General features: G+C 36.9%; 1 protein-coding gene across 2 annotated transcripts in view; it reads right to left on the bottom strand.

Moving 5' to 3' along the window:
* The window catches only part of nAChRalpha1 (nicotinic acetylcholine receptor alpha1), a 220865-nt gene that overhangs the window by 173380 nt on the left and 31747 nt on the right, over positions 1–15738 (bottom strand). For both annotated transcript variants that reach the window (XM_089072411.1, XM_089072410.1), the window contains exon 2: positions 1013–1288. In XM_089072411.1, coding sequence (XP_088928537.1) covers positions 1013–1270 — 258 coding nt within the window. In that variant the 5' untranslated portion in view covers positions 1271–1288. The remainder of the gene's footprint in view (positions 1–1012; positions 1289–15738) is intronic.

Genomic DNA, 15738 nt, shown 5'->3' with positions numbered 1-15738 from the left:
ATTCATTGTATTTCTCATACGCTCGTTTATGTCTTACATTGAATAAATTGATTTTACATGTATTATTAACTATATTTGATCATATAAATTAAACTTCAACTATCTTAACGTTATAAATCAAGCTTCAATTACATTAACGAAAGTCATGTTGTTTTGCATAATAATAAATTGTCCTTGTAATAATTGGAATGCATAAATAAAAGAGAGAGAGAGAGAGAGAGAGAGAGAGAAACGATTATGAAAAAAGAGTAAATGGTTGTAAAATATCTTAATTCTTAGTATACATAATGAAACTCATTAAGCCGACGTAAACAATTTAATCAATTTAACAATGTACATAGACAACTAGAATTTTTCTAATTTGATTTACGAATGGAATGTTTCAAATAGTAGTTAAAAGTGAACCTCGAGCTTTACATTGTTTCACGTTTGCATCATCCATATACGTCAATATTGCGAAAATAGTATGCGCTACAATGTAAATCATATAAATTGAGTGGTTAGAAAATTAAGTACATGCTCGAAAATCCCACAGAGAATTACTAAGGTTACTAAGTTTTACTAAAAACAAATTAAGAATTTTATTTCAAATTATCAGGATCTCATAAACATGGCGCTCGTGAGAGAAAATATTTTTTATAATAACAGATAAGTGTAGGCAAAACGTTTCAAAATATAATCCGGTATTTTTGCAATTTCAAGTGGCGCGAAAATTGCGTAAAGAAAACAAAAAGAGAAAGAAGGGGGAGGGGGAGTGAAGTGCGGCGCTTTTATCCGTGCTTAAAATTCATCACTACCAGTAATACCTGCTTTGCCGACTTCGTTAACGAAACAATACACCGGGATAACGTTCCCTCTGGCTCGGCCCAATCGATGAAACACGTTGGACTATTTCACAACCAAGTACTCTTGCTCCACATATCTGGCGTGCGTCCCGGGGACGCAGGCCTTCTATATAGAGTATAAACGCTATTCATGCGATAGGATAATGGGTTAAGTGGGGTCTACTCACGACGTCGATGAGCTGGGAGAGGCGTAGTCCCATTTTGACAGTGAGGCGATCGCTGTTGTTGCCAACAGGGCGGATGAGGCGGTTGTAGTTCGACAGCAGGTCATCGTAGAGACGCTTCGCTTCCGGATTGGCCGAGGCGCCCGGAAACGGGGCAACGAGACAGGATATGGCTGCCGCCATCGCCAACAATCCGCCCAACCTGGACCACCATCGCCACCAGCCTTTCCCACCGTCGTTCGTCCAAGCATCCCTAAGCATCGTACGCCTTGTCCACCCCTTTAACAATAAATTACGTGCCCCTTTGTATGCATGTCTCGGTACAGGGTTCGTTGATATCTCTCCCTCTCTTTACCTCCCTCGCATTCTCTTTCCCTCCCTATCCGACATATGTGTGTGTGTGTGTGTGTGTGTGTGTGTGTGTGTGTGTGTGTGTGTGTGTGCATTGGAATCCATCTCGCGCGCATGCATCAATTATCCCCGCGGCTGTTTTATATTTGCAACATTAAAATACATTTCTGACCGTAATAAAACACAATGACTTCGCAACAGCTCGTTACGCACACAAAATAGAAATAAAGTTAGTGATAATTATGAAATACTGTGCTAATGAAACATTTTTGTGCCGCGCGAGAAAGAAATAACGCTTTGCGATCATGGCATTTAACCGTTTAATTAAAATTCCTGTAAATATTGGTAAAACAGAAATACATACTTATTATTTCGAACCACGTACACCCATTATTATGATAGGTCCTTCTGTTACATCAAAATTCAGACTCAAAAATAAAATAAGCTTAACTTTATGTTAAATAAAAAAAAATACATGATAAATATGTTGTATTACTAAATTAAACATTACATTATAAGGATAATAAATTATTCAAAAGAGAGCAAAATAATTTGACAGGAAATGTATAGGTATAAGGGAATATTTTTTCAGCACAAACTTTCGCTGCGATTATTTGGCCATAAAATGGCCATTCCGTAAAAAATATCAAGGGATAATAAATTATAAGGGAAATCTCATGAAGAAAAAATTTCACCGCGTGTTTTGCAGTCAGTTTGACAGCCATATTGCAAAGTCTACGGTAAATCGCCATCTAAAAGCAATACATTTTAATAAACGGACATAAAAAGAGTCATATATATCTAGTAATTAAATTATGATTGGGTGATGCTGCGGATAATGATAAATAATTATACGACACTTCTTCAAAATAAAGAAAATCGAAAACTAAACAAATTCCGAGTAAAATTCGTAAAATTAATATTTTATGAATAAAATATATAAATTTTGCTCTACAAATAGAATGGACACATTTTGCTTAGAACGAGAATTAAAACGATTTAACCCCGTTATCCACACTCGATTCGTGCCGTCACGAAATACGAATAATTCGCGAGTACTTGCGTATTCTGGTCGATCGTCATAATGCAAGCTGATCGTAAACCGGGTTATTCGAGAAAATGACAAGCTGTTAATGGAATAAAACGGATATGAAACACTGCGCTATAAAATAAAATCGTAACATATCTGCTTCTGAATTATTTGTTTATTGACATTCCCTTTGCGTATTTACAACCGACATTTTCTCTTATATTTATCAATTTGACATATCGCGGTTATCGACTATTAGCCTCTGCGCTAAACTTATTTAGTTGTCCATTTCTATTCCTGAGCGTACTATTTTTAACTAACGATTGATTTTAGATATCCTCGTGTATAAATGTATGTTATAGTTTAAAGCTAATGTCATACTGTGAAATGCGAGCCGATAATGGAAATAAAGGTTTAATGAACAGCCCCTCGTATTTATTTGACATTAGCTTTATGCGTTTAGTATTAAAAGCAATTACACGTCCTCAAATAATGAATCATGTTCGGAAAAATATAATAACGCACACGATCATTACTCGTAATTATTTTATCGCTGCTAAAACCCACCCATGGATATACGATAAATTTTGAAAACGTCTCGATACACGTTTTTTCGAATTTTTGCAAATATCAAGTGTCGAGAATTTTAAGAAAATTCGTTAATGCGGCTTAGTTAAAATAATTATAATGCACCGCATTAATGTAATGCGGTATTGAATTTAATTTTCCCGATAGAAACGTCATAACGGAACAAACCAATTACTCGCCAGGCTGTCGAACGCATTAAATCCGGGGCGCCGGTTAATTGCGAGCGCGCGCGATAAACCGCATGCAATTGTTCTGCAACGGAAAGGACAATACAAGCTGTTCGCTCGAACTCGCATAGAAACGGAGAAAAAAATTCGGCCTGGCAATGACCCCGATGTATTTTATATACTATCTATATTTAAAACGGAAGCGAACGGTCCAGAATCGCGACCGCAAGTTGTACCTCTGTCTCGAGCCATGACACTTAGATGCGTCACTCGCAACAATTTTTTTCTACCGTCAACAATGTCAACTTTTCCTAGCGAATCGCCATATCATCGCAAGATGTAACGTGGCTGTCAGACCAAGTCATTTACTACTCGTGGCGAGGAGCGTAACCGTCCATAAAGGAGGCTTGAACGGCATTGTTGTGTCACAGAAAGGCAGAGAAGGGGAGAACCTCTCGAGGAAGTTTTATCGCTTCTTTGCTGACCTGCCTCGCCTACCTCGCTATTATCAGCATAACCGTATGCCTCGAAGGACTACTTCATCGTATTAGGGCAACTTCTCGCGCTCTGATGCTCCTCTTCTTAAAGTAAGACGACAAAGAGAGAGTTCTCAAACACGTTCTAAACTATATTTTATCGAAACTTTCGAGAAAAATAGGCGATTGTGCACACAATGGGCCAATCTTTTTTTCTTGTATTTATTATGTCCATATTTTATGTTTATCCTGTTTTTCTCCTGTGTTACATAAACATACACATCTAAAAATACAAACAAGATTGTGAAATATAAAATTTTAAAATATAAAAATCTATAAGATTACTAATTAATTTAAAAGATAAAGACAACTAAAATATTCGAGAATAGGCATTTAATTTCTAAAGAAAGTGTTCAGTTTCTTAATAATTTTATTTTTTTTTTTTTTTATATAAAAGAGCCACTCCAAATATTCACGATATTTTTTCTCAAATATCTTCCTGCTCTATTTAATATGCATTCATGTATCGGAAGACACAACTTTAATCATTCCGAAGTTTAGGTTATTCTCAAGTGGCCACTTACGTGTCAGCTTATATACCATTGGGGCCTGCCTTCATTAACATTTGACCGTAGGCCCCATGATACCGGCTTGATATTGTACGTGTATGGCATGTATCTATACGGCTCTGATCGGTGATAGCGGTGTACCTAACTGTGGTGTAACTAACGGTCAGTTTCATTATACGATAAAAGCACAGGTCGATCGAATGGCTTGTCCGACAGTGGTCGGACGCGGCTTGAGAAAGCGGATATAATGGAACCAATAATGAGCCGTGACCGCCGCATCCATCAATCCGGATCAACCAGCTTTAACCATCCTTTCCCTCGCACGTCCGATACGATGTCGGAAAACAATTATCGCGATCTTGGATCTATGTATAACCGACATTAGGATGATCGAGTCGCTTTCTATCCGGTTACGACCTATGGATTTATCACGCTATATAATCCAAAAGTGACATTGGATGAAAGATATCGATAGGATACTTTTGCTTCAGTAAACTTATATATTCGTACATATGTTACTTACTCTAAAAACGTAAGCATCTTTAGATGACAATAAAAATAAGAATAGGAAATTTATTCAATGTATGAAATTTATACTACTTGGACCAGGAGCAATCTGATGCAAGATCGTCATGAAATGACTAGAAAGAAGAAATTGTTATAAAATACGATAAAAAAAAAACGGGGAATCAGCAGCGCACATAATCATTTTTGTGAAATAAAAAAAAAATAATATTCTGAAATGCAAGTACAATTGACGCAGACACTCTAACATAACTTGTACTCTTTTTAAAAAAGAAATGAATAGAATCCTAGTATATTCTATATTATTTGATTAAAATATACGTATAGAATAGTCCGTTACATTGTTTTCTCAACTATTTTGATAACAAAATGATAACGAAATTGGATGTAAATATGCTTGGAATTTTTCATAAATGGTTTTTATAAATTAAAGAGATTTTTTGAAAAACATTTATTTTTCTATACGTGGATCATCCTGCATATAAATCAGTATGCAGGACGTAAAGCGGATACAAAGTGTTAAAAAATGACAAAAGATGTTTTAGGGACGTTTTAGTAATTCAAAAAAAGAAAAAAAAATATGACTTGTAAAAGAAAGATTATCACATTTGCGTCAAGCGCGTTTGTGTCAAGTTCCGATTTTAAAAATATGTCGTCCAGCTGCCGATAGCACGATGAAACTAAAGTTCTACACGATGAGCGCAGGACGGATTTCTGTTCTAAAACGGCAAGTGAAATTTAGTTGCTACAGGCGATAACGCTAAAAGCCACCAGTCTGTATACAATCAAAAACGAATGGCGAGCCATTATCCACTCGAAGGATACAAATCGGCGCGTGGGAGAAGGAGGCCAAGCAAACGCGTCGAAAGTTTTTGCACGATCCATGAACGTCTTCCTCGATCGAAAGTGTCGTTTTTCCTGACGTTCGCATCAGCTTGTAACTCCGACTTTTACATGCGAGCGAGTAGCAATGATCAACGGATCACGAGCGATTCATAAAAGTTTGTCGAATGGAAAACGATGCATAGCAGCTAACAACAAGCGATATAGACACACATGACACATACCGATATAAAGAAAAATATATTACCGTCCACTACGAGATGTTAAACTACCTGGCAAAATGATGTATTGCCAGTCGCGTATACTGACATAATAATTTATCACGCTTCGCGAAATTGGCATCGCGCGGATTCTTTATCGGCATTTGAAAGATATGCGTTTGAAAATTCGATTGACACGTACTTTACTTACTAAAATTAATTTGATCTCTTTAACTATATATAAAATCTAAACGATTAATTTTCAAAATTGCAACAAGAAGTAAAATAAAAAATATATATTTTTTTATCACAATGAATTGACGATATTAAAATTCATAGAACACGTTTCTATATTATATACTATTTGTTATCAAGATCTATTTAAAGCAGCGGCAACATCGATAGTTGTGACCTGAAAAAAGTGTAATAACAACAATATTCTTTGCGATAAACTGCGTAACATGGTTTTATTTAATTATTTTATAAATATGTTTTATTATTTTCCATATTCGCGCATTTGCTATGCATGCAAACAGGAAAAACGTCATGTAGCTCGGCTCAAATATATCGCTTTGACGTTTAAAGCTGCCACGCAGCTCGCGCAACGCGAGACTAATCGAATCTGGTACCGACTGCACCTACTAACTAGACTATTATGCATCCGGGGGCAGAACAGTATCAGCTGGACCGGCTGTCTATTTCCTTTCCTATTGGGTGAATCAACGAGAACGAGAGGCGGATGATTGGATAGAGGCTTGTGCGATATGAAGAGAGAACGAGAGTAGCATTTGGTGATGTAGAGAAAATCGTGGAGTTTCAATATCCAGAGATAACATTAAATTTCCCAATATATATTGAAGAATATATGTATACATGTATATATACATGTATATATATATATATATATATATATATATATATATATATATATATATCGAACGTTCCACTATTACTTGCCAGCTTTAATTTTAATAAAATCTTCCATGTCAATTTTAGAGTCGCTATTACTTAACGAAAATGTGTCGGGGCAAATTATTAAATAATAAAGTCGATATTTGGAAATTTAAAATATTTTAGATATGTATCTCATATATATATATATATATATATATATATATATATACATGTGTGTGTGTGTGTGTGAAGAAAGGAAAAAGTATTAAAATTATAAGTATCAAAAATAGAAAATTGAGCAATGACGATTCAATGCACTGTTACCAAATTTTAAAAATATTTTTCTCTTTTTCTATTCCGATAACTTTATTCTCATGCTTTTATGTAGTAGAAATGTAAACGTAGATTTCTAGAATTTTATACAATTACACTATTTGCTACAAAAAGAAGTTTGTACAACTTCAATACAGAGAAATATTATAGAATTTCAGGCGTATATACACAATGATTAATAAAGCTAGAATTAATTAAAGAATAAATTAAATCGATCTGCTTTGCCTTTTAAATATTTATTAAAGTGATATGAAAAAACAATTTTTATCAAATCATACGTAAAGATATAAATTGTCAAATAATAATTCAGCTTATTCCTCTTTCTTTTTCTCGTATTATCAAAAAAAACATATCATCTTCTTATATCTAAAGAAGCCCAGGGATATTTCCAGGCTGACGCTGATACAATTTTATTCTCACGCTTTCAGACGCTTTGAAAAACACGTTCGTAATTCTTGTGTTGCGCAGAATTATGTCTTGTAACTGCAATAAACTTATTGCTACGGAGAACACGGGTTTCCGTAGAAACGTGAACGGGGAGGAGGGAGCGACGCGTAAGAACCATGATCGATGGGGACGTCTGAACTGACAATAAAATCAGCGCCTGGTGCTGCCGGTTTTTCGCCGTTTTATAATATCGTATACCTCTCTTTAGCCGACGAGACGTGGCTTAATTTAAAGCGCTCTCTCGGAATTTACGGCGCCCCTCCCCCGGCTAGTTTCTGATCGTACCGCGCGGGTTATGGATCGTGTAACCCTTGACGCGCGCGGCAACGCTGGGGCTTGACGCTGGCGATAGGAAAGAAATCAATTGTCCCGTGCCACCTCTCGCGCCATCCCCCTCGCTAGTCTTCAGCATCAACGGCTTTCCGGGATAAATCGGCGGAAAATGAATTGCACCGCGACGCCGTCGGTGGACTGCACATGCACCCTAAAACGATTCGGTCGCTCGGGATCGATGATGTGTGTTCGTCACTCGTAAATTACAGTCGGCGAATATCCGCCCGACAGTCTGCGAAGTTATAACGATAAGCTATAACTATCTGTGAAGCTATAACCGCCGCGATGCTGGGTATTCGCAACACCGAAGGGAATCTTCAGACAACGTTACACCTCCGACGTCGCGGAACTAACGCACGTCATTCCGCCCGTGGTCCGGTCGATTTTTTTTTCTTTTTTTTTTTTTTTTTTTTTTTTTGATAAAAATATTACGCGCCGACGCTTTATCATTTAAATCGCGCCGACTGAAATGGGATTAAATCTAACGGAGTGTAATGTATTCAATTACGAAGATATATACCGGGCCGTGCGAGAGAAGATTATGAATTATTACTAGATTCCCATAGGCGATAAATTTTCGATTAAAACATCTCTGTTGGCGCGTAGAGTGCTGACTCGCCTAAAGGACCCGTACACGTGCGCCGCTGGGCCTGTGTGTCTGTATCTAGCGTTTATGTGCGCGGGTATCGAAAAATCAATCGGTCGCTGCCTCGATTACGTCGTACGTTGCAAATGCTCACAGCCATACGTTCTCGGGCGAGCTGTCGAAAATGGATTGCCGCGCAATGTAAATTCGTTTCTTGCCATTTGGAAACAGCGCGCCCGCGCGATCATACTCGCGCACCGTTAATCAAAGTTAAAAGAGAGCGAGAGAGCGAGCAAAAGAGAAAGAGGAGAAAAAGAGAGAGAGAGGGAAGGGAGGGAGAGAGAGAGAGAGAGAGAGAGAGAGAGAGAGAGAGAGAGAGAGAGAAAACGACAGAGGAAACCACTGTGTTATATGTCGTCCGTGATTTTTCCCCGCTCACTGCGAAATTCGGCTCTCTCATCTGCACGACAACGATTGCCATTGCAATTTAGCGTGCGAAGTGACAAATACTGTGCTTTATGGCTCGTAATTATTCAAATGGAGCGGCTGTTACTGAACGCGAAACGTTACAGTTCCGTGCGAATAACGACGCGGGAGTGGCTCGTCTACAGCAGGGAAAAAGGAAAGCATTTTTCCGTCGTGCCGTCTTCGCAGCCGAGTATCGCTGATAAATATCCCTGGAAAATTCCGAGCTGAAAACTCACGTACACGTGCGCACCGGTTATTGTTGGACACACGATATTTCATTCGATCCTTCATATTAATATGAGATTGTCGCAGCAATTCGCTGTCACGCGCTTTCTTTCCGTCGAAGGCTGCTTTGTAAATTTCACTGCAATTTAAAACGGAACCGAAATTTAGTCATCCCTTTTTTTCACGATATTTTTAACACTTGGACGCCTTTGAGCTATAGTCCTCCTCAAATTAAAATTCCTTCAAAGCTCCACCTAAAATTAAATTTTAAAAAAAGAGAATGCCGAAAACCTTGGAAACATCCGAGTTAAGCCTATTACATTAAAATTTCGTTATCCTCCTAAGAAGTAAGATAACTGACTGCAAATTTAATCAAATTTCCCTCCAACCGAGATTTCATACTACGCTGTTATTCGTTGTACGGCAGTGCATTATAAACGTTTCACTTCCTATTAAGATTTCGAACAGGCAGCATTAATGTAAACGTAATATTCTCTACGCGGTGCTCTCGCGGCTTACAAGAAAATGCTGTCTTCTCTGCAATTTATAGGAATAGAATAGCGATACAATACGATACGGTCTCTTTACAATAAGCCGATACAATAAGAATCCTGGTGCCCAGGTTAAAATCGACGAGAGCACTTAGGTAGAGGTATCGCGAAAGGAGGATGCCCGTTCATCAAATGTAGGGTAATTCAATAAGGAACGGCTCGAGATGGGGAGAGAGGAGGGGAGGGAGGTATCGGAGGTTGGCAGAATGAGTGAAAACGGACGGGTGAAGCATTGAGATGCAAAATGGGAGAGGAATCGCACAGTCCGCACGAAGAACACAATGGGAAAGCAATCCTAGTGATCTATGAGACCCACGTCAATACGAACCGACAATCGCAATCCATATAGATAAACTAATTCAAGACAGTGTTCTATATATATATATATATATATATATAGTCGACGGCACTACATAAGAAACGAAACGCCGTGTTTCGAGAACGTCAATCTGATATGAATTGCTGTGAAATTGTCGCAATATCTTTTCGAGCGCAGCGATCCATTTGCCTTTGTCATATTGATCCTCTTTTGGTATATGCATATATATATATATATATATATATATATATATATGCATATATATCACGTAAATTCACCATTTCCACTTTCGATACCGTCGTAGCGAGATATGAATACGCTTGATTGCTCGTGGGGCCGGATTATGCACACTTAAAAGAATCGACAGCTCAAATTCAACCACGGATTCGTGCAGTAAATCACTAAGAAAGATGCATTCTTCACAAAAACAAGATGCGTAATAAGAATGCGAATGCATATATCTTTCTTCAATCGGAAGTAAAAGCTCAGATGAAATTTTTGCCCGTGACATATAATAGAGCCGGCATCTTTAATGATACGAGCGATAAAGTATAAAATGTCAGTTTTATGTGTTTTGTATTTTATCTTTAAATATTTTGAGAAAATTAAACATACAATTAAAATATTGCAAAGAGCGATATCTCCTCTGAAATTTCGCTAATATGAGAACAATGCTCTTTGGAAAAAATCATTCGGCTTTCACGTGCCCAAAGTACTGACATGGCGTATTCAAACTGCCATATACAATGCAACGCTGATTTATTGTCGCCGCAGCTCGAACTTCGAACCAACCGATTTCAGGCAACGGAAATCGTAAATTTGGAGCATTTCGAACTGCTCCTGCGGTAAAGCATCGAAGTGGCAAACCGTCCTTTAACCGTGTTTAGGTTTCAACCCTGAAATATCGACTTTGCAACTGTGTGACGCACAGCATATCCGGCGTAAGATATTTCAACAACTCCCGACATGTGCATGAGCGTACGTGTAAGCCATACGTATAAAAACGAACGTGTACCTTTTAACATTTTCACTATGTCAGCCATTGTAAATAGCGAGCAAAGAGTAGTGAGTAATTAAAAAAAAATACAATAATAATATTAATAGAGGCTGTTAATCCAAGAAATAATTTTATTATTTATTTTATATTAGTAATTATAATTATCATTTAAAAAAAATAGCATATTTGTTTATTAAATAAAATATTAATATAAAATAAGATGGCTTCGATGACAGAGAGATTTCAATTTTATATATTTACAGATAAAAGATTTTTTAATAGAGACATTACTCCGCCAAAGTTAAAAATATTTAAAATATCACAGAGAAATCTAACAGGAAAGTATTACAGAAAAAATGTTGGAGAAATCGACAACATATTTTTTTGTATTAAGAATTCATTCATTATTTATGAAAAGTTGTTTCTTATTTAGCTTCATGTAAGTTCAGCCAAGTGGTTGAACTTTTATAGAGCCTAGAAAGTCCGAGGATTTTCCTAATGAATTTTCTGACAACTCGCGCGACAACTCTTGGAATAACGCAGGATGTCATTTCATTGCGGCAAGTCCATCGCCTCATTAACCCAATTAAGCGACGCAGCTTAATAATACGCGAGTTTTTCATCCAGCAAATTAGTGGCTGTGTCTGAAAGGCGCCGTTGAACAAGCAGCCGTGATCGTACAGGAGGAGGCTCCATTCAAAAAACTCGGCCTTTCGAGCGCTATCCTTTCCCAGCGCCGCGAGCAAAATTCGCATCGTTAACGGAGTGCAATTTACTCCACAGCGGAGATAAGCATGGAGCATAAGATTCAACTTTCATTACATAAAATTAATTCCAAAAGTAATTCGTGATTCGTGATTCGAGCTCAGAGATTTCATTTTGAAAAGATTTCGTAACAGAGTTCCATTAACGCTTACCGATGAATGATGGAAAATATTTCTGGAATTATTTATAATATTTAATGCTCACTTATATTCATTGCTTTTTAAATAATTTATTCAGCGCTTATTTTACGTTCAAATGAAATAAAAAATTTATTTAGCAAACAATAAAAAATAATTTTTTAAATGTTAACGTTGCTTATGTGTACATGTGTGTGCATATCTATACTGAAAAAAATAATAAAAATTTAGGAGAAAAGATATTAGCAACATTGGCTGCATAAAAATTTCGTTAAATTATCTCTATAAAAGATATTACGCAATACTATTGCGCTTTTTTATTGTAAATATTCAAATGTTCATTGCTATTTTATATGCATATTGTTTCGCTCAAACTCATTCGCGATGAGGGAAAGAGAAAAGCTTTCGCTTTAACTACAAATTTGAACGCCCAGCTGTTTGGAAGCGTATTTTGAAAGCAACGATATCAAGCGTAACAAAGTTTATTAAAATCGCTATCTCTGAGGCAAGGATGAAAGTCTTTTAATGCTTATCGTCTGCAAACATCTCGTTGATGACATCAATTCTCTATGCATATAAATCGGCACTCGACGCTATCAGACTGATATTAAATGGCATACTAGATGGAAATTTCAATCATAACCGATTTAATTAAAACAGCAACATTATTAAGTCTGTATAAAGACTTTTTTTCACAAATAAAAACCCATTCTCAGGGCAAGAATTTTCAAATATATTACTAACAAATATTTTAAGATCTTAAGATCTTATCTTAAGTATCTTAAGATCTATCAATAAATTTTCATGTGATTGTTATTATAATATTATAAGTTATACTAACAAATACTTTTGATATTTAAAATTTTAATGATTCAACGTTGATTCAGTTCGTCTATTCCTATTAAGAAAAATTAATCTCATAATTAGAATAGAATTCAAAATAATTTCCTTACTAAAAAAGGGACCTGTGTCTGTAGCACGATCGCTTTAATTTTAAAGAAGATAAACGGAAGTCCAAATACTTTATGCGAAATCCGAGGATAGAAATGAAAACGAGACGAGAGCGAGTTAATCCTGGCGGAACATCCTGAGGAACACGACCGGACTGCTCTCGAAAATCGGGCTTCGTTCCACCCTCCCCCTTCCTCCCGTTGAGGGTGAACGCGAGAATAAATCTTACGGCAGTTGATTGCGGCCGTTGCACATCGACAGGCAACAATTAACAGCGACGTCGTTCGTATGACACGCCCGATCGCTCTCCCGATTCATTGTCGATCGATGGGCGCCGGCTGGAGAATTTTTTACTTCGCTTCCACTTACGGGCGAGCCTTAATCTGAGCTCAACTCATCGATAAATCCTCCGGCCACGTGTAATCCGACCGGTCCGCTTCCCGTCCCTCTCTGCCCCTTTTCCACCCACTTCGTCTTTCCACTTCTTCTTTTTTTTTTTCAATGCGATTCAGTCAACCGTTGTGTTCCGACGGAGTTTTAATCGCCAGGAAGTACCCTCTGACAGCGAGTTTATATGGAAACTCCTTGCAGATACTTTTTTTCTCTATTAAAGCGTGATAACGGTGTTACGCGACTGTGTGAATGCGTACAGCAGCGGGTATATAAAGAGCGTTGCAAGCATCGCTCACATTCTCTTTCTCTCTCTCTCTCTCTCTCTCTCTCTCTCTCTCTCTGGTTCAACTACAGAATTATATAATTTTTTAAATTTATTTAATTTTTCTCCTATAACAGGCTTATCTCACTTAATCCTTATATCTCTATCGAACTCTGAGACAGTGAAGGGTCATAAATTCCGCCTGCGTACAATTTCTTGGTCGACTTACGTAATCTTTTCAGAAATATCTACAACTCTCAAAACATTAACCCATTTGATCACTGAGCATAGACTTTGAGCATTCCGCGAAATATGGTCGCGCGTGAACCGACAAGCTGCCGCAGCTCGAGTACACTCGGTTAAAATTATTCACCCCTTCGTGTCGGGGTTAGCTCACAGTAGGGTGGAGCCATCACCCCGACTTCCGCCTCTGCCGACGATGTGGATCGACACGTATATCCAACAACAAATAAATCAGCATAAGAGGTGATTTTATTTAATATATCATAGAAAAGAAACGAGAGAGAATGCGTGAATGATTTAATAGCCAAGTGTTTTTACGATGCGGTAAAAATAAACCTAATAAAATTCAGATAACGACTCGCGCGCACGTAGTGCAAAGAGTATAAAGAGCGAAAAAGATAATCGCCGGTATAAAACGAGCTTGGAGTATCTCAATTTATAAATAAATTTTACAGCTAAAAATCAAAATAATAAAAGCTTAGAAATGATATTTTAAAGTATGAGAGAGAAAAAAAGGGAAAGAGAGAGAGAGAATATTTGAAATCTATAAAAACTTAAAGTCAACAGTTTAACCAAGTAAGTATAACACACACACACACACACACACACACACACACATACACACACACACACACACACACACGCGCACGCACGCACGCGCGCGCGCGCGCGCGCGCGCGCACATTTAATAATCCTTAAATTTTATTTTAAAATATCTAAAAATTACAACATTTTATTATACAACTCGAATTTATTGGATTACAATATTATTTTCAAATAATCGCATTTAAGAGCTTCAGTCAACCTATTTAATCCTGTAACCAGAATCTGTTCCAATTATAACAAAATAAATAAGCTAAAGGTTAATAATTTTAGAATTATTACCATTCTGTTTCAGCTGCAGAAAAGTATGCTAATTAACATGAAATTTTCAAAATAATTTCAAATAATTTCATGAAACATATCGTATAATTCATCCGTTTTTCCTTTTTTACTAAGTTAACAATTTATATCAAATTAGCTGCAATTTATCATCAATTGTCCATTAAATGTATCAAAGTGACACATTAGTTAATAAATGATTCGTCGGTTATTAAATTGTCGTCATATAACATTCGCTTGATCGATTACAACAAATACATATTTAAACGTCAACGTTCATGGTTACAATGTAGACCCATCGATTGCACGGCAGTTAAGAATTTGAGGCGCAACAATCCATTCGCAAACACGAAGTTAACCGACTATAATAAATCGCCAGTATGGCCTCTCTAATTAGTCAAACAGAATTTTGATTTAGTCCACCCAATTAATCGCCGGATTATACCAACAGCGGTACCAACAGCGCCAGAAAATCATTCTAACATCGCGCCCGCATTGCGAACGCAATGCGTGCGGAATTTGTAAAACGCATTCGTAACAGCATTAGCGATACAGGTAAGCATCGTTCACTCGGAGCGGCAATAAGTGAAACGATGGGCATATTGAAATATCGCTCGTTATCGACTGTCCGGCGTAATATCCTGGAATTATTAGCGGCTCGCTCGTCATTAACGACGGTTCTCCGGCCGGATATAGTCATCGTAATTTATTGACAACAAAGCCAGCCAGCTGCAATATTTTTCCGGAACGCCTCATTTTTTAATTCTTGTACGTAACGAACTATGCAACAGAAAAAATACGGTAACGCGCACCCAATTGTTTGATAACTAACGTATATTTTTTCCCTCCAATTAGCGCTAAACTTGTTTCGCTCTTCGTAAAGCTATGTACAAACAATATTACCTATCTCGCATAAACTAGATTTTTAAGCGAACAAGAATAAATTACTCTAGCTACAAGCTGACTGAAAGTGTAACAAGATTTATCTATGTCATCTTAAATTTTTTTATTTTCTCTGTATTTAAATTATTCAAATTTTCAACTATTATAACGAAGTTTACAAATGGCCTAAATCCTTGGGAAGATCAATAATTCGAATTTTTTAATATTTTTAATATCCTTGCCTCATTTTGAATGATCCTTTTTGACAAGTTTTATCGTTCTTTTTTTTTTTTTTTTTTTTTTGAAAAATCA

Source organism: Pogonomyrmex barbatus, unplaced genomic scaffold, assembly GCF_055798465.1.
Source record: "Pogonomyrmex barbatus isolate J1 unplaced genomic scaffold, ASM5579846v1 scaffold13, whole genome shotgun sequence".
In the NCBI taxonomy this organism is placed as follows: Eukaryota; Metazoa; Arthropoda; class Insecta; order Hymenoptera; family Formicidae; genus Pogonomyrmex; species Pogonomyrmex barbatus.
Note: the sequence above shows the minus strand (reverse complement) of the source record. Positions and strands in the feature narration are given on the sequence as shown.